Below are 26,168 nucleotides of genomic sequence, written 5' to 3'. Positions count from 1 at the left end.
AAAGTATACTATTCATAGTCAGTGTAGGCAATGCTAACTAATGTGCAATGTAGCTACAATTCTACTGCGCATACAGCCCTTTTTGAAAGTAAGAGTTTCCGAGGGCACCTGAAGGCAGCATTATCCTACAACACTACACCGTCGCTGTGATGCGTGCTGTGAGATCACTCATCCAAAATCACCGTCGCTTCACTGCTACAAAGACCGGAGCTTCCCGCCCACTTCCTTTGAGCTGTCTGCTAACAACGCACGTTCCCAAACACTGAGAGAAGAACAAAATGTTCATATTTTAACTTGACTCACCGTTAGTTGTCTGCTTTTTGACAGTTTGTAGGGAGTCTGCGAGCGTCGCTGTCACCGCTACGATCCGCCCACCCGAGTGTGCACTCCGCTGGCCGCAGACAAATATGCTCCTCCCCGGAGAAGCTCTGCCCCAATCATGGCTCAATGTCGATGACTGGCTTTTGTCTTATCCAATAGAATCAAAGCTAAACTTTGAGTGACGAAGGATATATCCAATCATTGCCTCCAAACTATGGGCAGGTCCTTCGTCGTCACCAGACGTACTTTTGATAGACACCTCGAAGGCACAATGGAGAAGTTTGACTCCTTATACGGGACGTTGCCGGTCCAATAGCCGAAGGGGACAGGCTTTGGCCGGCCAAGGCCCAGGAAGACGCCCTTATATCGTACAGATCACTGGAATGTCACCATGAGTAATTGAAGAAAATAGAGACACTCCGGTTTTAAACTACAAATTACATACATATTAACCTGTATTGACGACGGCCCAGGTGTAGCCTTAGTTTCATTTTTCGATCATTAAGTCTGTATTCTACAAATACATAGTAATAGTTAAGCACAACAGCTTTTATGGCAAATCATAATTATGTTTAGAACTGCAGATACTGACAATAAATTATATGTATTGCGAATGGAAATGCATTGTCACATTTGATCTCGTTCTCACATTATATCCGCCCATTTTCCCGTGAGAGACAGTCACATTACAATAACTTTCCATATAAAAAACCTGAAAGGGGAAACATCTAAAGCAGCTAAACTTCCAAATGGTTCAACCTCACATAATGTAGTTTTTTAGTGACACCTAGTGGTGAAAATCGCAAACAACAGTCCCCGTGTGCCTCTTACTCTAAATTTGCATCATTTGTCTGTGATGTCAGATTATATATATATTCTGACATCCTAGATAAATGAATATACTCTGCTCTACCCATCCAAAACCCCATCCCTCAGGAAATCTTTCCCAAAACACAGCCATGACTGCACTGATATGCAGAGCAAGTTACTCACCTTTTGAGGATTCCAAATGTTATTAGTTATCTACTTTTTTAACTTGCCGTACAAGTGTCTTTGAGTATCTTGAAAAACGATGCAGAAGTGACTGTTTTGTTTGTTTGTTTGTTTGTAAGAAAGTCAGAGCTCAGTCTACAATAGAGGTCTCCAAAAGCCATGAAATACTTTTTTGGTATTTTTTGGTATGTTGGGTTATAGGGAAGAGGAGAAAGAAAGGAAGCAGCCATGGGAAATATTATTTAAGCATTGAAAACCTGGGGGTTTTAATTTAACAACGTTTTCATTCAGGTGAGACGACACAGATTGTTCTTCACTTAAAATATGTGATAAAAACAACAATCCTTCAAAATAAGATACAAATCAGTCATTACTTTGCTTTCAAAGAGGTTTATTGAAAGAAATATTATTGAAATATTATAAAGTTCAACCGTTAATAATGCTATCACACAATCAGAACCTAAAGCTTCACCATTTCCCCATCTTTAACATTTGATATGAATAAAGCACTGCATTGTCCAGCCCAGTATTATAAACCAACAGGTAATATTCCAGGGACTGCAATAGAGTACACATCACTGAAAAGATTAACCATTTTCAAAACATTTGTGAGAGTTTTTAAGCAACATAACTCTTTTCAGCAAAATGTGTTTAATAAATGCTTTTGCTAACAGATTTTAACCCCTCATGCACTGATAAGAAAGTAAGATGTGGTCAAAAACTGCACTCGGATATGTTGATAACAGTCAGTCTCCAGAGCCTGTCTCAGATGGGCAGAAGTAGTTTTGTATTCACTTGATTTCATTTGTAGGTAAGAGTGGAAACAGGAGAAATCAAGCGCCCCGAGATATGTGGGAAAAAGTTATGCCCAGGACAGCCTCACATGCATCACTCCATTACAATCAAAGATACAAATATACAATGGAATATTGTATCACTATATTTGCAGCTATTCAGTAACCATCTCTTCCATGATCTGGAAGTTGTATGTATATATATGTATATATAAATATCCCATAACCTGGAATAATTCAGTGTTTCACTCTACACACAGTTTGCAAGCATACAGCGAAAATCAGCTGCTTTGCACGTCAAACCTTAGCATTGCCTGATGGTTCTCAGTGCAGCATGCAAGTAAAAATGTGCACGATATTAAAAGTATTTAGCATCTTCATCCTAATCACATTTCATATCCATTTTAACCATGGAGAGCTGTATCCACTTCTTTGTCCCCCCCCAATAAGGTGATTATTTTAATAAGAAATTAGAGCAGACTTTATTTGTTTAGTATATTTTCGTCTATGTTATTTTGCATTTCAAAGCATGCCAAATAAATGTTTCAGTTTCTGCATAGTGCTGGCTATACGAGTGCCAAAGAGCTTGATTCCTTTACAAGTAGAAGAAGGTATGTACAGGCAAGGAGTGACAGAGCAGATCCAGTGTTGTGTACACGTTACCAAACCCCCCCCCCCTCTCCCCAAGTGCTCAAAAATATCTACAAATACACGACTCAAGTCTGTCGGAACTCAGAGAAAGTTGAACAGGGCTGAACAAAGCTCAGCATTGTGGAAGAGCCAATAAGGAAGGGGTGTATGTGTGTGTGTGTGTGTGTGTGTGTGTGTGTGTGTGTGTGTGACGGTGTACACTGTTTTTTATTTTAATGTTTGTGTGTATTCAAATGAAAAGGAAAAACTATCCTCCTTATTAAACCCCTCCCCCAAGCCCACAAACCACCCATTACTCAGTCCCGTAAAGACGATTGGTTTTCAAAGTGCACCCCAGACTGTTATATTAATGCATTATGCATTACATAAATGTATTCTGTAGCATTGAGTATTCCACTAAAGTCTACAAGGAAGGAGAGTCGACAATAACCACATTCTAGTTGTGAGGTCATAGATCTGAATTTAAAGACATAGTTCGGGCCACTATGTGACTGTTATTGAACAGTAACAAAACTCTCGCTACAGAATGTGTGATGGCGAGGAGGAGAGCCCGCTTTCGAAAATCACCTCAGCACTGGACTGTAGAATGAACACAACATATTCACTGGTTGGGAAAATGTTTAGATTGATTTGTTATAGGCCCTTGTTCTTGGTGACCACAGGAAGGGAGTACTGTTGGAAACATAGTAATGGTAATGGGCAGGGGCGCCGCCAGGAATGTTGGGCCCCATGAAAAGATATCACATTGGTTACTTAAAGGTCCCATGTCATGCTTTTCCGGTTAATACCCGTCCCTTTGTGTGTTATGAAGGTTTTTATGCATGTAAACCGTCTGCATAGTCAAAAACCCTCAAAGTACACCCTGTAGGGAGTAAAACTCTAACACAGACCTCCCCAAAACGCATTTTACATTGTTTACTTCCCGCACCCTCTGCCAGCATTTCACGAAATAAAGCTTCCCAAAGCTTTCAGCGTGTACATCGTAGGGCACTGAAGAACGATGCTGTTCCTACTTTGTTTGGACCAGCGGGAGATTCGGGTACACAACTTGTAAGTATTCATTGTTGTTTGTGTATTTATGATGTTTAAAACAAACAAGCTACCACAACTGTTTAAATGGGTAAACGTTTTTCAGGCTACTACGTTGGGATCGTGGAGAAATGCTCTCCGCAGACCCATGCTCACAGCGTTATAAACCTTTATCTTACTCAATATCAAGCCACACTTATTGTTTTTATTTCGGCTGTGAGTGTTTGTGTGTGCTCAGGGTGAGTTTTGCTTGTTCTCGCTGTATCGCCGACACGGAAGCCTGTCTGCTCCTCGCAGCAGCTCATAGCAGCTGTGAGCAGTAACGAGCCTCAACGTCCTGACCAATCAGAGCACACTGGGCTCACAGGGAGGGGGGGGGGCAGGAGCTCCAACAAGCCGTTTAGGACAGAGAGTGAATACCGGTGAATACACATATTTTACAGAGATGCTGTATGAGAAACCAATGTGAGTTTGGAAAATTGCACAGTATAAATCTATTTTAGTATACCTCAACAATGGAATTATGATCAGTAGAAATTACCATGACATGGGACCTTTAAACATTTTTTTCTTAATGTTCTAAAATAGTTTGGGCCCCTGTCAGTGACAGGCCCTTAGAATCGTGGTAATGAGTGTCAGCAAAGTAAAACACAACAACAAGCAGAGAGGCTTCAGTAGTAAGAAGGACATTTTCACAGAATGCTTAAAAGGGGGTCCTATAAACTTTACCCCAACAGTGATCCAATTACGATCACAATTGCACCCCAAAAAATGATGTTAAGTCACTTTGAAGAATGTCGTTGGTTGAAATTTAAAATCACAGATCAATCAATTCACATGTTTCTAAAATCACCAATGATCATGTGTTACAGCATTCTCTTGCTTTGGTTGGATACTAAAGTGCACCTTTAACAAAGTGTGACATCACCTGCTCACATGCAGCCACACGGTCCAATCACTGTGCAGGAGAGATGCTGAATATACAGGGACAGGTAAAGCAGGCCATGTGAATTGAATGTGGCTTTGTGTGCAATTGCAAATTGATCAGCTTAGAATTATTAAAAGTTATTATGACAATCATGTGTACCAGTCACAAAGCACTTTATAAATAGTGAATAATGCTTGTTCATTTCAGGATTATTATTAAGAACACATGGGGAGGGACACAAAGCTTTCACTTGCTGCACCTAATGACCCAAGACTAAATGATAAAACACAGGCAATCAAAAAAAATCCTTCAACAATAAATAAATACAATAGCTCAGACCAGCAAGCAGCAGTACAATCTTCACAATTCTTCTTTAAAGTGGAACTCCACTCGAGTTAAGGTTACAATGTTAAAGTCTTTCCGTTCTCATTGGTTTTGAAATCTGAAACAACATAAAATGAACCTTCTAACATCAACGACACATTCCTGAGTCTTTATAAACATCTGCACTGTAAGAAATAAAGTGCTAAACGGACGCAGTTAAGCTGCTACAAGTCTTAACTGTTTAAAGGACTATTGCACTTCAGTCAGCGTTCCCTCCTCTGTCGGGACGTTTCAGTTTCAGTACAGGTCAGGAGAATACACGGATCATTTTGTATCAGGGAAGACCATTTGAAGATCTTATGGGTTTTTCATCTTGGCAACTTCAAACTTAAAAAAAACGGATGAAAGTGGAAGATATTACAGACATTTTTACTATAGGGGTTTTCATTGCACCTGCTCTTATTATAATGTGCCTTTTTGTCAGCCCTGAGGTACAGAAGAGGATTAGGGCCACATGAAAAAAAAAATGTGGGGAAAGAATTCTGACTTTAATCTCAGAATTCTAACCCTTCTCAGAACTGAATCATGTGGCCCTAATCCTCTTCCGTACCGAGGTAAATCCATTCCTTAAACAAAATAATTTGCTTTATATAGAAGCTTAGTGTGTTGGTGGACATCTGATCATGACATGACAGGAATAAACTCCAAAAAACGGTGGTGCTGAAGTACAATTTATTCTTCCTGGCATCACTTTTGTCATTGTGACATTTCTGGATAAGTATTATAAAACCTATGTTGTAAAGTTTTTTTTGTGCCGTCTCATTTTAAATCGCTCAATCTGTCATTGTACTGTTCAAACCAGCCATTAAACCAGTGTGCGGCAAAGAAAACAAACGTGTCCTAGAGACGTTAGGATCCAGTGAACCTTACAGTGTGTGGAAGCAAAACGCACTAAACGCCATGCTCTGCAAACGAGGACCAACATGTAACACGTGAAAAGATTCAGACCCGAACTAATCACATGCATAATACGATTAAAGCACACTCACTTCTTTGCCAGTGTTTGCATATTGTACTGTACACAGAATAATGGCGCATTCGGCTGGTCGTTGTAAACTGGCAAACTTATATATTGTATATTTACGCATCACAAGACAGACTATGTACAAGGTGAAAGCATTCAGGGTGAAAAGAAAAAGTAAGGACCAATGAAATCTGAGGTAGCAAATTCACTAGGAAACACTAGAATCACTTTTTTTTCCTGTATGCATGTGCTTTGATGTTTAGAAATGAAAGCTGGCCAGTGTTATGTCTTCATATTTTCACAAGTTGTCTGTTTCACAATAATGTCACAACTCATTGAGTTAAATGAGTGTTTTGCTTGTTTAACTATTAATAGTTAGCTGATTTCGGTGCGCTGTCCTCGTGGTAAACCTCTAAGTTTGCCAGTTTACCTGTTAGTGATACGGCCTGAGCATGCCATAGGTTCTTCACTCTCTAGCAAATCTGTACAATGTGTGTGTTAGGGCAGCTGATATGTTCATCGAAACAAATTCATGGCTTTTAACCCTTCAGTTCCCACCCCTGAGGTGCAAACCAGCCAATCCAGTGCGCTCTTGGGAAGAGGGAAGCGTTAGCTCCGCCTCCTGGGGCAGGACGTCAGGGGGGAGGAACCAATGACAGAACGGGACAGCAGGTTTCCTGTTAGGCCAGCTAACACTATAGTTTACCAACCAGTTTGTGAGTTTATCGGAAGCGCCACGGACATATAGAATAGAATAATATCAATAGGATTTTCAGTGCAAGACGTAAATGGCTACTTGTTTCGTCGTTATTCTGTCCGTTGATGTCTTGTTCTTGTCAGTCATCCAACATAGGACACAGCAGTAAAGGGATTCTTCTACAGGATGTGATCTACAGGGTAGCAGTCACTCGTGTGTGTGACGTGTCCTCCTTCAGCAGAGGTCCAGACCGGTTCAGTCCGGTTTGACTGTGTTCATTACGAGGCAGAGCTCCTCTCTGCTCTGTTTGTGGTTTTGGTTAAAGGTTGTAATGGAGTTCAGAAGAAAGGGTGCGGGTGACCTGTGGGAGAGAGAGACAGAGAGAGGCCTTACCCTCCCCCCCCCCCGCCTGGTTCTGAGCGAGAGGTCAGAGGTGAAACATCAGTAGCTGGGTTTTGGTGGTAGTACAGTAGGGGCCTTTTCATCTCCCAACAGGAGGGACTGCAGGATAAAACATCACCCCTCCTCTCTCTGTGTCCCCCCCTCCATCCCACTCTCCCTTAGCTCCCCCCCGGGTCAGAGCCGTGTCTATGTGTTGTCCGTGAGTCCAGAGGTGTCTGTGATTCCTGGAGGGACAGCCTCCTTTGGGTTTCAGAATCGAGGGATGATACCTGTGTTCCAGCTGCCCCCAAACACACCCCTAAACTGAAGTCTAACCCTAAGCTGGACCCCGCTGCTGACCCACTCTCTATATTTACCCTCAAACCTGGGCCCAGTCCCAGCTCAAGGCTGTCCAGTCCGGAGGGGGCGAGCTGGCCCTGCTCAGTGATGAGGGGGGGGTCCTGGGGCTGCAGGGAGTCCCGGCCCGGAAACCCTTCAAATTCCTGGGAATCCAAGATCTGCAAGAACAGTGAACTCAGGTCAATGTGACGAGTTACTTATTTGTCTTATTACTTAGACCCTCCAGAAAAACACGATTCTGCGATCGCAGAATTTACCGCATAATCAGCAAAATGGCGCAGAATTTTAAAAGGCCGCATATTTATCAAAAGGCTGCATAATCCCCGCATTTTTCCACACAAAGTTGAGGGGGAAAAAAGTTAACTCGTCTTGACGTGAAGTGATGATGATGATGACGCAACGTCATCAGCTCGCGGCGCGCATCACAGAAGGTAAACAACACCGTAGAGTGAAAGTATGGAGCTCACGCGAGAGAGAAAACACCAAGATGAAAAAATCTAATCCATCTCATTTACCGACGAACATTTCTGCTAAAGACCGGGCAAAGCAGTACCCCGATGTCTTGCACGAAAGTGGGGGGAAACTATTCTGCACCCCGTGCAACTGTGTGTTGGAGCATAATAGAACATCGACGGTGACGACCCACTTTGATTCATTCAAACATTCGAAAATGCTTTCTGCTGCTGCGGACAAGAAAGCCAAACAACTCACGTTCACCGAGGCATCAACCTCCAAAACCCTTTCGAGGGCTACAAGAAACGAGGTGAGTAGCCTACAAGATTGAAGCTGGTCAGATAACGAACGAGTAAATGAAAACAGAATGAGGCGGAGAAGTGTGTGTGTGTGTGTGTTTGACAATAAATAAACATTGAATGTGTTTAATTGAATAGTAAAGGGGTTTAACGTTAATGGCAGGTTGTGTGCATATTTCATATTTCACATATTTCACAACTTTCCGCAATTTCACCGCATAACATCATTAAACATGCAGGGTTTTTAACCCTGCATGTTTAATCACATAATCAAGGATTTTAGCCCGCGTTTTTCTGGTCACATAGTGCTACATTGTTGTGTTGTGAAAAGCAACCCCAATTGCTGTGATGCATCCTAATCATGTTTAATATGCAAATAGAAATCATCTAAGTATGTACAACATTTGAATTATATAATGAATGTAAAAACAGAATATAAGCCAAATGATGCAATAAATGTTTAACCATTATAGAAACTCAGCATGTAGGCTATATTTGATATGCTGCAAGCTTTAGCCTAATGCTTATGATTATAAGCTACTGAAACCATATTAAAATCAAATCTGCACTCCACAGAATGTCAAGTATGCATGTATGAAACCATCTGCTCCACCTGTGAGAAGGAGGCCAGGTTCTCTGCCTCGAGAGGAGTAACAGGCTCCACCAGCCTCACTCCTGGACATGGTGCTGGGCCGGGACCTGGGCAGGGGGAGACCTGTGAGAGGAAACATCTCATTACTCCATCTCTCAATAAAGCCTGAGTCAGTGTCTGATAATTATACATTTCTTCCGTCCTGACTCCTGTTGTGTGAATTAGTCTTCAAACAAAGATTGTTTGTCCACTGTGACAACAATCATCTTACTTTTACGTGTGTGTGTGTGTGTGTGTGTGTGTGTGTGTGTGTGTGTGTGTGTGTGTGTGTGTGTGTGTGTGTGTGTGTGTGTGTGTGTGTGTGTGTGTGTGTGTGTGTGTGTGTATTACCTGAGGTGGTGATGAGATAGCGCTGTAGGCGGGGGGGACCAGGGCCATCTGTCTCTGCAGCAGCTGCATGATCGCTCCTATGTCCGTTGACATGCGACTCTCCAACCTGCACACATTATGCAATTGGTGAACATATTTTATAAACTACTTCCTTTAATACAGTTTATTAATGTTATTGAATACATTTTAAGTGCATATGTTATCTAGGACATTTAGATTAAGAGCTATCTGATGTAATCTAAAATGTAAATGTCATAGATGCTAGTAAACAGCTAGTAGGTCTGAATCATAGCGACTTAGAATCCCAGATCTCATCAGTGAAGTTAGTGTGTGTTTGAACATCCAAGGCTGCTGTCAAATATGTAGAAACATATTGTTAAAAAGGTTATTGCAGTAACTTTCCTTTCAAAGTGCCTAACTTCTCTAAACTCAGTTTTTCTTATGTTACATTTATCTTTGCACCCTGTGGTCATTATCTTACTTTTGGAGCCGTTACAATACAGTTTCCTCACAGGGAGGCTGAAGTTGTATTTCATCTTATAGGAATATTGGCATTATGGTCACGTGGTCACAGTGGAGACATACATAATTCAGCTACACACAGGAGGTGAACGTTTTCGCATTACATCTACCATATCTAAGGCTTCTATAAAGCTAATTAGGACTTAGATCTCTTGGTTATCTTTCTAAACTCCAGCAGAGACTTCCTCATATGTGCAGATATTTTAAGTACAGGGGAAAATCTGTTCTCCCACACACCTCTACTCCCCTCACATACACCTTCAGCTAGCTGACACATACTACCCATCCCTTAAAACTCTGAGCAATCAGCTGGAGGCGCCGCCAGCTTCCGAGCTAAAGACCAGCACAGAGACAGCCTGTGCTGCAACGCGACCAGACAAAGGAACGTCTTCCAGGACGAGGACCTTCTATTTTTTAACTGCGTTGGAGGAGAGACACTTCCTACATAGACTGCAGGGTTTTTAGCAGGGACATCAATATATGGTAGAAGGGTGGACACAAAGGGTAACAGCAGCCAACACATGAATGCACACAAACTAGAACACACACACACACACACACACACACAGCCCGTCCCACCTGTTGAGCTGTTTCTGCAGCATTTCCAAGCGTGTGTCCACCTGGTTGCGTTGCTGTCGGTTCAGGCTGTGCAGCGGCGTGTTGAGGTTCGGAGGGGAGGCCAGGCTGCAGCTGGGAACCTCCTGGTACTGCCCGCCCCCCCGACTCTCCCCCCAGAAACTAAAGATGTGGGACACACCTGAGAAGGCACCTGTTTGGAGAAGAAGGAGTGCAGGGAGTTTTTGTTAATCGTTGGGTAGGCCTTACCTCAGAATTCACAACATCTCTGTCCTGTTTTACCTGACAGGGCATTGCAGGTGTTCCCTGTCTTGGGCTCTCCATCACCCTCCGTGTTCTCATTGAAGTTCAGGGGCGTGGCCTGAGCCTGAGGAGTCTCCATCATTACGGGCGGTGGGGCGAGTCTGTTAATATTTGGCTCCTCCCCCTAACAGGTGTAGAGCAAAGACATTCACAGCCATTTTTATTTAAACCAATGGCAGCGACAAAAGTAGACTTTAGATGTAGACAAGATGAACATTTTAGTTGTACCTCGTCACCACTGGAGTGTGAGGACACTGAGCTTCGATGTGCCTGCCATTGTCGCTTGGGTGCCTCTTCCTGTTCTTGACTTTTGGTTGAGTCCCTCTGTCTTCGTCTTACAGACTTATGGGACTTTTTACTTTCTCCAGCATCTGCATCATCTGATTAAAGGTGTGTAAGAAAAGAGGTGCATTGATGAGTCCAGCTAGATCGATAATAACTTTTAAAGGATGACAGCCATTGACAAACCTTATTTTTCAATCAGAATTACTGAGGTCATATTTGAGGTTTTGTACCTCAGAAAAAAGTGGAGTGAAGCTGTTCAAGGAAGAGTTACCTTTTTCTGTACGTCTTCGAAATGAAAGCTTGCGTCTGCGTAATTTGTTGAATCCTCCACTGTTGGAGTCTTCACTGTTCGGAGAGCCTGGGATCATGTTGGTCTGAAATGAGAACCAGAAACATTGTTGGGATGCAATTTGTAATACAAGCAAAATCATGGATTATTTATTGAAGGGAAAGGAAAGTCTTTGTTTGGATACTTAAAACAACACAGAGAACCATCATTCATTACACGGCTTGTTTATCCATAGATCTTAAGCAATGGCACAATAATGAAAATGCTCGTAATATACCCAAAGTATTCAGGGTGTCTGATTTAGTCACATTTCTTGTTCTTTGGTGAGGTTGTAAACTTACATCTCTGAGGTTGAAGGTGATTTCCAAGTTGTTCCAGAAGTTGTCTGCGAACTCAGGGTACATGTCCAGCACCTCCTGAACGTCTTCTCTGAAGATTTTGTGAAGGTCGCAGTAGGTCAGAGCCCGCACATCAGCGTTGGATTTACCGGGTCGGGAATACAGGTTGATTGGCTCGCCGAAGATATCATTCTTCCCTGGGAGAGGTGAAAACAAATACAACCTTTTATGGTGTTATCTAATGTATGATATAACCTTACCTATTTTGTCAGTGTCTTTGTTGATTTATTGTTTTTGTTTATGGTGGCAAACAAGTTAATCCCATTTTAAGAGCAACAAACTAAGTTCACCAGCAGATGGCGCCTCTAGCTAATGCATTTTTGTTTTAAGTTGTTACAAACAAGCCAATGACTTGCGCCCGTAAAGAGTCAAGACTTAGAAAGGAATCTTGAGAAACATATTTTAACTTAAACCAAAAAGTTGTTTTGAAGATATCTACAAACTTTGTTCAAAGTCAAACTTTAGAAAGTACTCTGAAGAACAGAGTCAAAAGTTTAGTTTAGATTCAGGTTTAGTTTCAGGTTATTTATTTAAAGCAAAGACTGAGGCATTTCTATCTGAACTACTCTTACTTGTTTACATTGAAGTAGCCATGAGCCGGCCTGCAAAGGATTGAACTTACAGTCTACAATGGAAATAAAAATGTTTAACCAAAACAATATATTTCCAAATATTGCCATGTCCTTGCTTCATACTTAGTTACTAATAGCCTAAAAGTGAAAGGAGGCTACACTAGGTGGTGAAATAATAATTAAACATATTTTGACAGCTTTATATACATGTAAACAATGTATTGTACCTAAGATGGCTACTACCACGTCTCCCCTCATTATCTCTATGGATCCCCTGGATATGAAGTAGAGGGCAGTGAGGACGTCCCCAGCGTGGACCAGCGTGTCACCCGGGGGTGCGTGGGTGGTCTTGAACTTCATGGCCAGCGCCCTGAGGCAGCCCTTGGTGGAGCCTTTAAAAGCTTTACAGTTCTGCAGCAGCGTTCGGTTCAGATGGAGGCAAATATCCGCTTGGAGACACTCGGGGAAACCTTTCAGCACCTGGGGAGAGGGAGCAAGGAAGCAAAGGGAGGAGACAGGGGAAAGAAAGGTGTGAGAGAGAGAAGTAGGTGAGGACAGACGGAGAACGAAGACAGAAGGAAATACAAATAGGAGGTATAAGATACAGGTGGGGGAAAAGAGTTTGAAAACAAAGAGAGGAGGGGGGAAGGAAAGGAGAAAGAGGGGGGATAAAGTAAGCGGATGAATGGATAGCGAAAGGTTGCATCAGAATTGATACATGCTATTAGTAGCGATTGACTTTCCAAGTTTAGAACAGGGAGCTAATGTCAAATAAATGTCACGGATTATGGAGGCTTTAAAAGGAATAATAAAAAAGTGTTGTTACAGTTTTAATTTTGATACCAGTCACCCTTACCGGTAACATTCATGGGACATTAGCTTTATCAGCCTGTCATTACACCATTCCACACATGACACAACTCAATTGGAACATTCAAGTCATGGTTATTAAGCATCGTTCAATATTTTATGATTTCAACCATTCAGAGGAAGACTTATTTCTGTTCCTAAAGGGCCTTTGTAGTGATATTTAGTCAGAGGGTCAGCAGTCCCATAGAGTGTAATTAATATGAATAATTGGTATGTGTTCACTGCAAGCAAGGGAAGTCCCAGCGCGTTTAAGAAGCAGGCTATGGGCTCGATACTCTCTGGCTTACTGCAGCGAACATAACCCTAGCTTAAACACCCACCCTTCATTTCTTTTTTTTACCATTTATCTTTTTTTGTATCCATCCCTAATTTCAGCCTTCACTGGGCTCCATCTTCATCTCTTTGTAAGACCATTTTCATTTCCTACTTTCAACATGTTTCTGAGTCTTTTGGAATGGGCCTCATTGCTTCCAAATATACACACCTTTTTAATGTTTCAAGGCCAGGTGGAGTGGTTTTGAAAATGATTCCACTATTACGTTCACGGTAATCATTTGTGGGGTGCCCCAAAATGTGCTGAAGTCAGATTTTTTGAGGCAGGACACATCAGGTGTTCTGTTCTCATTTCTGGTCTCCTGTTGCATTTAGCAGATGCTGAACTGCTGCCTTCTGAGGATACAGTGTTATTGCTTTTGTAAATATTTGCTGTCATGATATTGTATTGTGGTTCTTGTCAAAGCTTCAGTTGTTTTGCCATGAAAAAGTAAGGTTGTATTGGCCTCTTGGACACTTAAACCAAAGCTGCAACAAAATACACACAGGTGTTTGTATATCTGTTATTGAAAAAAGTAAATTGTCTTGCGATAGATGCTGCATCAAAAACAACATCTATTCATTGATTCTTAATCATTAATTCAAGTTTCAAATGCAACAGAGAACAGCTCACCCAACACATAGGTTTTTTTTTTTTTAAGAAAAAGACCAAACTTCAAGGTTACCAAAAATAATAAGAGTTTTGATCCAGATTTTGCCATACACTTTCAAACATTAAATGACTTTTGAGACTGTGGCTCCGCTTCTGTGGACAGAATCAATAACACAATACACATTCTATTATGTTATCAATACTATGTTTCAGTGTCCTGCTAATCCAAATGCTAAAGAAACAATATATTTATTTATATTTTTGCTTCTGGCTCTCACAATAGTTTAACGTGTTTAGTTTCTAATCACAGCTGCATTTATATTCCCTCCATTCCATGAAGAAAGTATTTTGCAGCTGATTGAGTCAGTATAGAGAGAGAACGTTTACTCCAAGTTAACAATGTGGTGCTGATTATGCTCCAATGGGCCATTTTTAAAAGACTCTGGAAAAGCTTCCCCGATGTAATGAGCAGAGATATTTTTAGTAAAGTGTACTTTTTTCAAGCTGAGGCTGTGAAGCAGTAAAGATAATAAACATGACATTCACTGACTCATGCACTGCATACAATGCTTGTATCGGCCGATCTCAAGTGTGTGACATGTTTATGATGATCTGCATCTGTGGTTGCATGCATGTCACTTCTGAGCCTTCATCACACAGGACAGAGAAACAGAGGATGAGACTTGGACAATGTGTGTGTGTATTTGTGTGAATTAGCAGGTGTGTTTCTCTGTGAGTTTCAACCTGTATGTGAAAACAGTGTGTCGCGTTCATGCATGTGACAACCCGATGCATGCATGTTGCAAACACTTTAACCGGTTTATTTGCACGTTAGCCCATGTGTGTGTTAGTATTACTTATAATACTCACATCTTTCCTATTTTCTCTGATGGTGTCGGACCATGCATCATGAGACAAAGCCTTCACATCCTAATAACGTACAACGCAGGCTCAAAACACTCCTCTAGGCTTTTTTTGGTGTGTATTCATGCCCAACACTCATCATGTAGTAACACACACAGGATTTGGGTGCATGAGGAGCAGAACTCACAGCATTCATGTCGATGCCATTGGTGTAGGACCAGGCGTGCTGGAAGTACTCCTCCAGCCTCTGCCGGAGCGGGTTGGGGATCTGATGGAAGCGGATAAACTCCCTGACTCGCAGCATCTGGGTGTGGTAACGGGCCGTCCCCGAGTACAGCCGCTGGATGATGGCTGACACGTTCCCAAAGATGCTGGCGTACATCAGGGCTGGAGGTGGGAGACAGGAAGAGGGAGGAAATGTGAGGAAGGAGGAAGTAGGTAGGAAGGGAGAGAATAACATATACACAGGGTATATGCAGGAATCCTGAAGTCAAATGTAATACCTTGTAAGACCCTTTCCATACATTTTAAGACCTCATCGCCACTTGGAGCTTTAACCGGTTACATTGGCGGCACACTTTACCTCACATTTACTATATACAGTATTGATTGTCCTTCCTCCTTATCTTCCAACCATTTGGACGCAAACTTGCATTTCTCCATAACGATGTTGTTTAACAAGCGGTGTTGTTAACGGACCTTCGCGCGCTATCAAGCAGTGAGCGTGCGATGTCCTGTTTAGATGACGTCAAATCCAACGGGATGCCATAAATAAACTATACAGAATCACACTACACACCTACGCAATGATTACATTCAGGCAGACTGTAGAATACAACCTCTTTGGACAATTTATATACTTATTGAAAACAAGCTACAAAATGTAATACCTTGAAAAATGCCGTTTAATACTTTTTAATAGCCTTGTGAATTGGTGAATGATGACTTTTAGAATGTAAAGTGCTTTGAGAAGTTGTAAAGAATCGATAAAGCGTTATATAAGTACACTTCATTAACCATTCATCATTTAAAATGTGTCTTAAATCAATACTTTTTTACACAACTCAGGCTGTTGGAGCCCTATATTATCGTGCGATAAGCATTTGCGTTCTAAACTAGGAATTTGTCAACCTTTCTCCTGCACTCAAGTTTTGAATACATGTATATGTGACAAGTAAAGGCAAGGGATAAGATTTCATTTGAGCTAATGTCCAACCTTACACATTTCAATGTAAGTGATGGAGGCTGAATCCCCTGTCCGCTTTCCGTGAACCTAACCTTTAGGCTAGGCTTGAAAAAATTAAAGGCTAAATAGCTAAGTTTGAATTATAATATATTCTGCAAGTACAGTTACAACCAAAAATTCTCACGACAATGTGATTATACATTTACTGAACAGTATATATTCACAAATGTACATGTCTCACACACGTCTGAATCATTAACAGATATTGTTTGATATTGTTTGAGAACTGAGTGAACCGACACAGCAGGAGTTTGACTGATCCAAAAGGCTTTTGTCTGTAGAGGACAGAGTGCCTCCTGTCGTATCCTTCATGAGTCTCCCTGTTTTGTACTGTTGTCAAGTTGTATCCTGCTAACTTCCCAACCTCTGTCAGCTCCCATCACTGTCCACATCACCCAGTTTGTCTGCAGTTTGTGTGACATTTAACAACGTGTATGTCACAAGCAACACAATTGATCTCTGAATCTGAGTTCAAATAAGTTGTATAATGCTCATTGCAATTTCATAGTATACTGAGATTCCAGAGCAACATAATAGTTCACTTCAGTAATGGGAAATGTTTATGCCTCAGGACATTTTTCTGGCAAATGCAAAACTAAAGGAACGCAGCCAAAACTAAAAATAATAACGCTCTTGTTTAGTGTCTCATAGCCTTGACCTTAAATAAAAAAATACAAGTAATTCCAGTTGATTTCATGAGCACAACACAACATAATAAGTATGTGCATGCTATGAATAATGTGTTACTAGTTCCTAGTCATATCATATTATTTTTCTTATCCTATCATCTCCCTGATGAGGCTTCTAGTCTAAATAAGGTATCACTCTGTATAGATAAAGTTGAGTTGATAAGCATGGAAGAGGATATTAGCAACCCTGTTGATAAATGCGAAAATAATACAAAAATAAAATCACTAGGAAAAAGGCTTTCAGAATGACAATGATGATCTTATTTGTTACAGTGTACCGTGCACCAGGTCCTTATTCAGAATTATTATCAGAATTATCTGAGTTTTTATCAACTTTGGTACTTAAAACTGATACAAAATAGCCTTACTGTTGCATTTAACTCTATATTAGATTATGTTGGTTTCTGTCAGAGTGTAAATAAACCAACCCACTGCTATAATCACACTCTCGACCTTGTTCTGACTTATGGTATTGAAATGGAGCAACTATTAGTCGAACCGCATAATCCTGCTTTATCCGACCATTTCTTAGTGACTTTTGAAGTACTGTTACTAGACTACAAAGCATTAGTCAAAAGCTCCTGCAGCAGAAACCTATCAGTTAGTGCTATAGCCAAATTTAAGGAAGAGATTCCACCAATACTTAACTCGATAGCATGTCTGCATGTAAGGGAGGAAACTTATACAAAATGTATACCACCCCAAATTGATCATGTTGTTGATAGTGCTACAGATGCGCTGCGAATAAAATTAGACTCTGTTGCTCCTTTGAAAAAGAAGAAAATAAAACAACATAGATTAGCTCCATGGCATAATGTTGAAACCCGCAAAATAAAGCAAAAGTCGAGACAACTTGAAAGGATATGGCGTTCCACTAAACTTGAAGAATCTCGTTTAATTTGGCATATTACTCTTAATGAATATAAGAAAGCACTGCGTAAAGCGAGAGCAGCCTACTACTCTTCATTAATAGATGAGAATAAGAATAATGCAAGATTTATTTTCAGCACTGTAGCCAGGCTGACAGAGCCACAGCTCGATTGAGCCTTCTATTCCCATAGCACTCAGTAGTAATGATTGTATGTGCTTTTTTAACGATAAAATTGTTACTCCGTTCCTCTCAAATATTCTTGAGAAAGCGGTCGCAAAACAGCTGTGTGATTACTTAAAAAACAATGATTTATTTGAAGATTTTCAGTCTGACTTTAGAACACATCATAGCACAGAGACAGCTCTGGTTAAAGTCACAAATGACATTCTAATAGCCTCAGACAAGGGACATGTCTCTATTCTTGTTTTGCTCGATTTCAGTGCTGCATTTGATACTATCAACCATGATATCCTATTGCAAAGATTAGAGCACTTAGTTGGCATACAGGGAACTGCTTTAGGCTGATTTAGGTCCTATCTATCTGAACGCTCTCAGTTTGTAGGTGTCAACGATGAATCTTCCACGCAAACCAAAGTTAGCCATGGAGTGCCACAGGGCTCAGTGCTCGGACCTATTTTGTTCACATTATATATGCTTCTGTTAGGCAATATTATAAGGAATCATTCATAAACTTTCATTGTTATGCGGATGATACTCAACTATATTTATCAATCAAGCCTGATGAAATTAATCATCTAAATAAAATTCAAGACTGCCTCAAGGACTTAAAAACGTGGATGACCTTACATTTTTTGATGTTCAACACGACCAAAACTGAAGTTATTGTACTTGGCACGAAGAATCTACGAAAAAAAATTATCTAAAGATATACTAACTATGGATGGCATTAATTTGGCCTCCAGTGAGACTGTAAGGAATCTTGTTGTTATATTTGATCAGGATTTATCCTTTAACGCCCACATCAAATCAATTTCAAGGACAGCCTACTTCCATCTACGTAACATTGCAAAAATCAGGCATATCTTGCCTCAAAACGATGCAGAGAAACTAGTCCATGCATTTGTTACTTCAAGGCTGGATTATTGTAACTCCTTATTATCAGGGTGTACCAAGAAGTCAGTCAAGTCGCTTCAGCTGATTCAAAATGCTGCAGCTCGTGTACTAACCAGAGTTAGGAAAAGGGACCACATTACTCCTGTTCTGGCTGCCTTACACTGGCTCCCTATAGAACACAGGATATCATTTAAAATTCTTCTTCTCGCCTACAAAGCCCTTAATGGGCAGGCGCCATCTTACTTTAAAGAACTCATTATACCCTACTGTCCTACTAGGGCATTGCGTTCCAAGAATGCAGGGTTGTTGGTTGTTCCTAGAGTCTCTAAAAGTACAATGGGAGCCAGAGCCTTTTCTTATCAAGCTCCACATTTGTGGAATCAGCTTCCAGTTTGTGTTCGGGCGGCAGACACCCTATCCGTTTTTAACAATGCGCTTAAGACCTTCCTTTTTGATAAAGCTTATAGTTGGGGCTGATTAGATTCAGCCCCTAGTTTTGCTGATATAGGCTTAGTTTGTCGGGTGACATCTTACTTCTTCCTTCTCTCTGTCTATACCTGTGTACACTCATGTTCCGATTAACCCAGCTTCCCCAAATTTCTTTCTTTTTGGTGTCTATATACGCCGGGATCCGGAGTCATGGATGATCCTGCGGTCCTGTGTCCTGGATCGCGAGCCCTGGATCTTGAGTCGTGGTTGTGGTCCTGGATCATAGGTCCTGGATGGATATCCTCGTGGATTCATCTTCCTATTATACACACATGCATTTCCAAACATTTGGACTACCTATGTTGCAAATGTATTATCTTTTCAATTTACACACGGCATCTATTGCACGTCTGTCCGTCCTGGGAGAGGGATCTCTCCTCTGTTGCTCTCCCTGAGGTTTCTCCCATTTTTCCCTTTAAACTGTGGGTTTTCTCCAGAAGTTTTTCCTTGTACGATGTGAGGGTCTAAGGACAGAGGGTGTCGTATTGTCATACTGATATTCTGTACACACTGTGAAGACCACTGAGACAAATGTAACATTTGTGATATTGGGCTATATACATAAACATTGATTGATTGATTGATTGATTGATTGATTGATTGATTGATTGATTGATTGATTGATTGATTGATTATCTATGCCTTGGTTGAGCTGGAATAATAGTGTACTGTATAAGAAAACAAATAAAGAAAACTAACAAAATCTTAGTAATTTAAAACTTTGCTACCCTGCAATTGACACTATGTGGTGAAACGTTATCCTTACGCTACTGTCTGGAGACTGCACAAATGTTAATAAGAGCTTGAAAACGGAGGACAAATAAAGTTATCACGAAACAAATGAGGTGCAAATTATTATTCTTTTTATACACAATGACCTTCTGTGTATATGATTAAAGAAAAGGTACAACATAATTATATCGGTGAAGATAGGTTAAAACTATGTTGTGTTTATTGTTGTAATAGTCATTTTGACCACAAGAGGCTTAAGAGCACCTCTACCACATTTTCTAAATTGAACTTCACAAAAGCATTCATGAATTTTTCCTTCAAGGGAATTTCAGTTTGTCCATGAACTCAAAACACATGGTACATATAGTAAAGTATGTTGTGTGCTAGCAAGTTATGTCACATGTATACAACTGTAAATGTTATATGCTACTTTTGGTTAGAAGTGTATTTGTATTTGCGCTGATCTGCTCTGGTGCACTTTCACTCCTCATCACAAGGAGTCCTTGAATCAAAACACTTTCTCCCACCCAGATGTAAAGCCAAGGAAAAATAATGTTCACTATATGAACAATACTTACATCCTATGAGCATGACACAGATGGAGAAGATCTTCTCAGAGTTGGTATTTGGGGACACATTTCCAAAGCCCACACTGGTCAGACTGCTGAAGGTGAAGTACAGAGCTGTGACGTACTTATCTTTGATAGTGGGTCCTGAACCTGGAGTGGACATTTAGAGTTGTCAATATAAATAAATGAGAGATCCCTGATGATAACACGTTTTATGAGCTCACTAGTACAGACAGTTCCACTTCATTATAGCAATAGGTTTCCTTTCTTTACCTTGGATGGAGTTGTTGAATGGTTTTCCCAACTGGTCCCCCAGCGTGTGGAGCCATCCAATAGAACCACTCCTCTCTACACTACCAATGGCATACCTGGGAAAAAATCAAAAGTTAACAAGTTGCAATGCGATTGTATGTATATCATTATTTATGTTAGCAATATTACTAAGCTACAGTATGTAAAATATAAGCAAAATATTTGTTTTTAAAACTCCTAAAAGTTTTGTCTGAATATAATTTGTTTGATTAATATTGAATCAGAAATATTGAGGAAATATGTTCTACTTCTCAGTTTCTGCAGTATCAATGTTCTATGATCTCACTTGAGTTGGGATACAATCAACTTGGTGCTTGAACACACAGCATTAGAACATATATTTATACTGTACACATATCCTTTTTATGGAAGATATGAATTGTATTATTACGACACAAGCACCCATACAGTATATTAGCAGTTCTGAGGTATGCCGACGGAGACATGATAATCCCCACATTACTCCTCTGTGAATCTTATATGAATCATCAGACAGTCTCATGGCACTGTACCAGATGCAGGCCAGCCAGTGAGCGATGAGGGCGAAGGTGCACATGAGGAGGAAGAGCACAGCCGCGCCATACTCCGAGTAGCGGTCCAACTTCCTGGCCACACGCACCAATCGCAGGAGTCGAGCTGTTTTTAGTAGACCAATTAGAGTGGTGGTCTGATGGGAGTGGGAGAGACAGAGTGTAGGTAGTGGTAATGAGATATTGTAAAGCACGGTACCAAACAGAGTCCCTTAGCTCTGATATCTCCTCACAGATTTCCCACCTGCTGTCACACACACACACACACACACACACACACACACACACACACACACACACACACACACACACACACACACACACACACACACACACACACACACACACACACACACACACACACACACACACACACACACACACACACACACACACACACACACACACACACACACACACACACACACAGAGGTGTTGCAGCCATGGTCTTGTCTCAAAGTGAATCACAGTCGTGGAGGTGGTAAATTATGACTGTCTCCCTTGGAAAATATTCCCCAACACTTTCTACTTGTATTCAGCTGGCCCCCTACATGTCCATACAACAAATAAATAACTGGACGATTGCTGGCAGAGAGCCTAGTCTTGTGTTGTGTCCTCATAGTAAATAATGCTTGTCTGGTGAGGAAAATCTCCACTTTCTTGGCTCTGTGGCCCCTATGGAGAGTTTCTATGAAGTGAAGCTTGGCACAGCCTTCTTCGGGCAGTATTTCAACGTAGGGGATATTCTACATTCATCTTTTTTGTCTTGTAGGGTGGTTTAATCACTATAAATAACGTTGTATTACTGACACCCATCACTTATAGATGGATTTGAAGAACTGCCTGATCTGTCAATGACTCTGGGCTGAGCTGTGGAGTGATGAACCTCGGCCCCAGTGGTTTCCATCCTTATTATGTAGGAAGTATCCTGAGACGGCTGCAGCAACCTACTTACTTCCTCCTTCAACTTCTAATTCCTACCTCTTCCTTCAGACACTTTCCTCCCACGCCCTTACATTCTCTATATCACTTCTTTATCATCAGCAAGCCATACAACCTTGTAGCAGGACAGGGAGAAAGTAAACACACCTACAGATTCCCTGAGAAAAAGGGGAGTGGCTAATCAAGCACCCCTGAGAGAAGCTGGAGGAAACCAATCAAGAAAATGATTGGCACCTGTGTGCTGTTAAAAGGAGGACAGCATGTCATTTGAAGGGAGGATAAAGAAGCGAGAGGAAGTTGGAATCAAGCAAGAGGAAGTTGGAATCTAACAAGGAGGAAAGTGGATTCTTGAGGACTTCATCAGATGAATCAGGCTATTTTTGGTAGTTTTTACCACTGAACCCAGGAGCTGTTGGGGAAACTTCCCAGTTAAAACCTGCAATCCAGTGATCTATTCTGGCCGGTCACCCTCAGATAAGTTATTCTCACTACACCAATATCATGTATCCTCCTCTTGCACTCTACACACACACACCACACTCTGGACTGGAAAAACAGAACTTTACAACTTTACTTTCACACATCCTTATCCCCTGAACTACACTCTTAAACTGAGTGACAAAGGACAAAGAAGACTTAATTAATTCAGCTTAACATGTCTGTTTTTAGTAGTTTTAGGAGGTTCAAATTACCCTTGTTGCAATACAGTAGAACTATCAGTGATTACACAAAATGACGGAGATTACTTATTGTCGGAACACTTAATTTACAGCCTACTATTGATTCATCTAGTAATTGTCTAATACAGTATAGTATACAGTAGTGTATAGGCGAAGAGTGAGCAATTGTAAGACATGAAACTGAGAAAAAAATATAACTGCTGATTCTGGAAAAGCCAGAAGTAGAAACTATTTGTTAAATCTCCTTTTTAAAAAAATACTTAAATAATGAACACATTGAAACTGTGGATACAATTTTTCTGTCAAAACAATCACAATTAAAAAAATAATGTGTTTTGAGTTTGCGCACAGCATTGAATGATGCACAGCAGTGACATTTTACTTTGACGCTCTATCGCAGCTGACTGCAAATCGCAGCAATCACATTCTCTCTTTATCCCTTCATCTCTCTAATGCTCCTTTTGTCCTCCCTCACACTTTGTGAACTGTTTATATACCCCCTAACACCTCTCTTTCCCTCCATTATGACGTACCTCCTCTCCGCTGCGGTAGATGAGCAGGTCAAAGGGAATAGCAGCCACCATGTCGATGAGGAACCAGCCCTTAAAGTAGTGGACCGCGATACGCACCGGGTGGCTCACCACCTCATCATTGACGTTCACATATGTTGTCCTGAGTGAAACAGTGTAGATTATAGTCAATTTACTGACATTAATAGTTTCTATAATTAAAAATGTGCCATTAGAAACTATAAAAACACTTGTTGTACTGTTTTGAGTTTACTACGACTAAAATGTATCTACTAAATATGCACTAATACTACTACTGCTATTATACTGTACACTTGTTTGTTTTCTGACCTGAAGTTGATGAGGATGTCAATAATGAACATGATATCCACCATGAGATCCACCACAGTGAGAGGAGAGCAGGAGTAGCCGCAGTTCTGTATGGCTACCTCTTCCTGAGGAGAGGAGAGATCAAAAAGACAGGAGAAAATAATTATAAGCTGACACTCTAAAAATAGAACAGTTCTGTATGGTTATCTCCTTCAAATGGACTAGCATTAGGGGATTCGAGATCATTTGCATACATATTTAGATAATACTGTAAGGTGACACAGAGACAGGGTTTCCAGTGGGATCCCATCTACAGGGCATCAAAACAAAAAACTGTAGTAAACAAAAGCTACAATAGACTTTTTAAATTACAATAGATACATTTCTTAAGCCCCTGTCACACTGTCCCGAAATTGACACCAGATGGACACGATAAAGGAAATGTTCAAATTCGGCTCTGATCGTAACAACATCGGGCCATTCATGAGGGCATCTTAAGCCATCGTATGACCGCCGGTTGAGTTTCTCAGGCTCCGGCAACAACTTCGTGAGCGGTGGAAAAAAAATGTCAAAAAATTGCCGAAGGACTTTGCGAAGGTTCATTTTCGTATTGAATTGGTGTGTCCATTTTGCCCTTCGTAAGGCACTCGTGAGGGCATCTGGTCAAATCGTGTCATCTTCGTCTGATCATCGGTGCCATCGGGCATTTTTCGCCTCACAAAGACAATACGAAGGAAAAAAGAAGCTGCCCGATTGTCTTAGGAAGGCAACACGACTACGTGAAGCCCTCACAATGCCGTCGTGTAGCCATCGAATTATAGTACGATGACATCGAGATTGCATTTATTGCACAACAAAATCATGTAAACATATTATGTAAATAACCCAATTTGTGTTCTGTGAAACTGAAAAGGATATTACATTGTTTTTGTTACTTTCGTTGCAGTTGTATGTCTTAAATGTAATTTAGGTTAACTCCCTGTTTTATTTAGATGCTTTTATTTTGAAGGTGAGTTTACGCTGTTGAGAGGAAGTTGTTGTTGCTATGGAAACAACATGACTGAGATAAGTAATATCTTCTAATCTACATATAAAGACGGAGAAAGTAAAGAATAAAGTGTATGTTTTTAAATGTTAGCACCCCCCGAAGAGGCACAAGCTCTTACATTGAGTCTGGATACATTCGAAATCATCAGTAAAGTCTACGACCATATTTTCGTGTGTGGTTCGGGTGCCATCGTGTGGCCTTATGTAGGTATCGTACTTACTTTGGCTGTTGACCAAGTTCCGGGCCATCTTCGTGCGAAATTCACAATTCCATATTCGTGTGTCCATCTGGTGTCAATATCGGGACAGTGTGACAGGGGCTTTAAGAAGCACTAGCTATGGTTAAACATATTGAATTTCGTAAATATATAGAATATATTTCTTTATCACTATATATCACGGTCAAAACCCTTTAAAAAAAAAATGTGATCTCTTTACTTTTTGTGTAAAATAAATGAAGATGCTTTAACTTCTCTTGATATAGGTGTGGGCGATATATATTGTGTGTTCTGTTCAGCTTCTTTGCAGTGGCGATATAACTAAATTTAAAGGTATACTCCACTTAAAATACAAGTTTACCTCTTTTCAATTTCATGCCAATTTAGGGAAATATGTCTTACGAAGAGCCCAACTATTTAAAAAAATAGTCACTATAGAAAATAGTGTTCCTTGGCTCCGAATAGGATTGAAAATAATCAGGTGTTGAGGCAGGTAGATTTCCCTTGTATGTGTGCTTTATGCTTGTAAGTATAATGGTTTAACAAACCAAAATGTCTGTTTGTTCTTCACGGTTACAGTGGTTTGCAAACTCACTCCACGTCATGACAGAACGTAACAGAAAAACTGGTATAAAACTGAGCCCTATGTTGATATTTATTACACATTTACTGTCCATCTTGAACTAATCCTTAGAACTCTAGGTTTGGTCCATAGACTCCACTCTAAGAGTCTAGCTTGTTAAGATGTAAAGCCCCTATGGAGTAACTTTGGTTGGTAAATGAACTTGACAGCTGTCTGATTAATGATTCTATCCCTATATGAGCCCCCACCTGGTCGTTGAGGAGGAATGCGGCTGAGTAGGGTGTCAGTATGGCGGTGTAGATGACCAGCAGCAGGATGAGCCAGTCCCACACCGCCTTGAACGGGCTGTAGTGCAACACCGTCCACTTGTGGATGCGAGGAGCGTGGAGCTTGTACTCGGGCAACACATCTGCACCCAGAGACAGCACCTGGGTAGAGAGAGGCAATCAGATATTGAGAAGTAGGAAAGGCAAGTCTCGAGGCAAAAGAAGAGGGAGGATAGAAGGG

The 26,168-nt window shown here is 40.8% G+C and overlaps 2 protein-coding genes across 2 annotated transcripts in view; both read right to left on the bottom strand.

Annotated features, from left to right (window-relative positions):
* The window catches only part of LOC117465674 (microtubule-associated protein 4), a 116,813-nt gene extending 116,357 nt beyond the window's left edge, over positions 1 to 456 (bottom strand). Inside the window, 2 exon segments of the mRNA XM_034108636.2 lie at positions 304 to 396; positions 399 to 456. Of these exon segments, the coding sequence (XP_033964527.1) occupies positions 304 to 396; positions 399 to 441 (136 nt within the window). The 5' untranslated portion in view covers positions 442 to 456.
* Positions 457 to 7,321: 6,865 nt separating this feature from the next.
* kcnh2b (potassium voltage-gated channel, subfamily H (eag-related), member 2b) overlaps positions 7,322 to 26,168 on the bottom strand; it is a 279,480-nt gene continuing 260,633 nt past the window's right edge. The window contains 17 exon segments of the mRNA XM_034109196.1: positions 7,322 to 7,660; positions 8,868 to 8,969; positions 9,237 to 9,342; positions 10,338 to 10,527; positions 10,617 to 10,761; positions 10,866 to 11,017; positions 11,194 to 11,296; positions 11,553 to 11,746; positions 12,409 to 12,661; positions 14,847 to 14,906; positions 15,028 to 15,227; positions 20,520 to 20,660; positions 20,784 to 20,878; positions 21,335 to 21,489; positions 23,508 to 23,646; positions 23,835 to 23,938; positions 25,910 to 26,089. Coding sequence (XP_033965087.1) covers positions 7,322 to 7,660; positions 8,868 to 8,969; positions 9,237 to 9,342; positions 10,338 to 10,527; positions 10,617 to 10,761; positions 10,866 to 11,017; positions 11,194 to 11,296; positions 11,553 to 11,746; positions 12,409 to 12,661; positions 14,847 to 14,906; positions 15,028 to 15,227; positions 20,520 to 20,660; positions 20,784 to 20,878; positions 21,335 to 21,489; positions 23,508 to 23,646; positions 23,835 to 23,938; positions 25,910 to 26,089 — 2,658 coding nt within the window.

Source organism: Pseudochaenichthys georgianus, chromosome 20 (assembly GCF_902827115.2).
Source record: "Pseudochaenichthys georgianus chromosome 20, fPseGeo1.2, whole genome shotgun sequence".
In the NCBI taxonomy this organism is placed as follows: Eukaryota; Metazoa; Chordata; class Actinopteri; order Perciformes; family Channichthyidae; genus Pseudochaenichthys; species Pseudochaenichthys georgianus.
The sequence above is the reverse complement of the archived record's forward strand: the minus strand, read 5'-3'. Positions and strand labels throughout refer to the sequence as shown.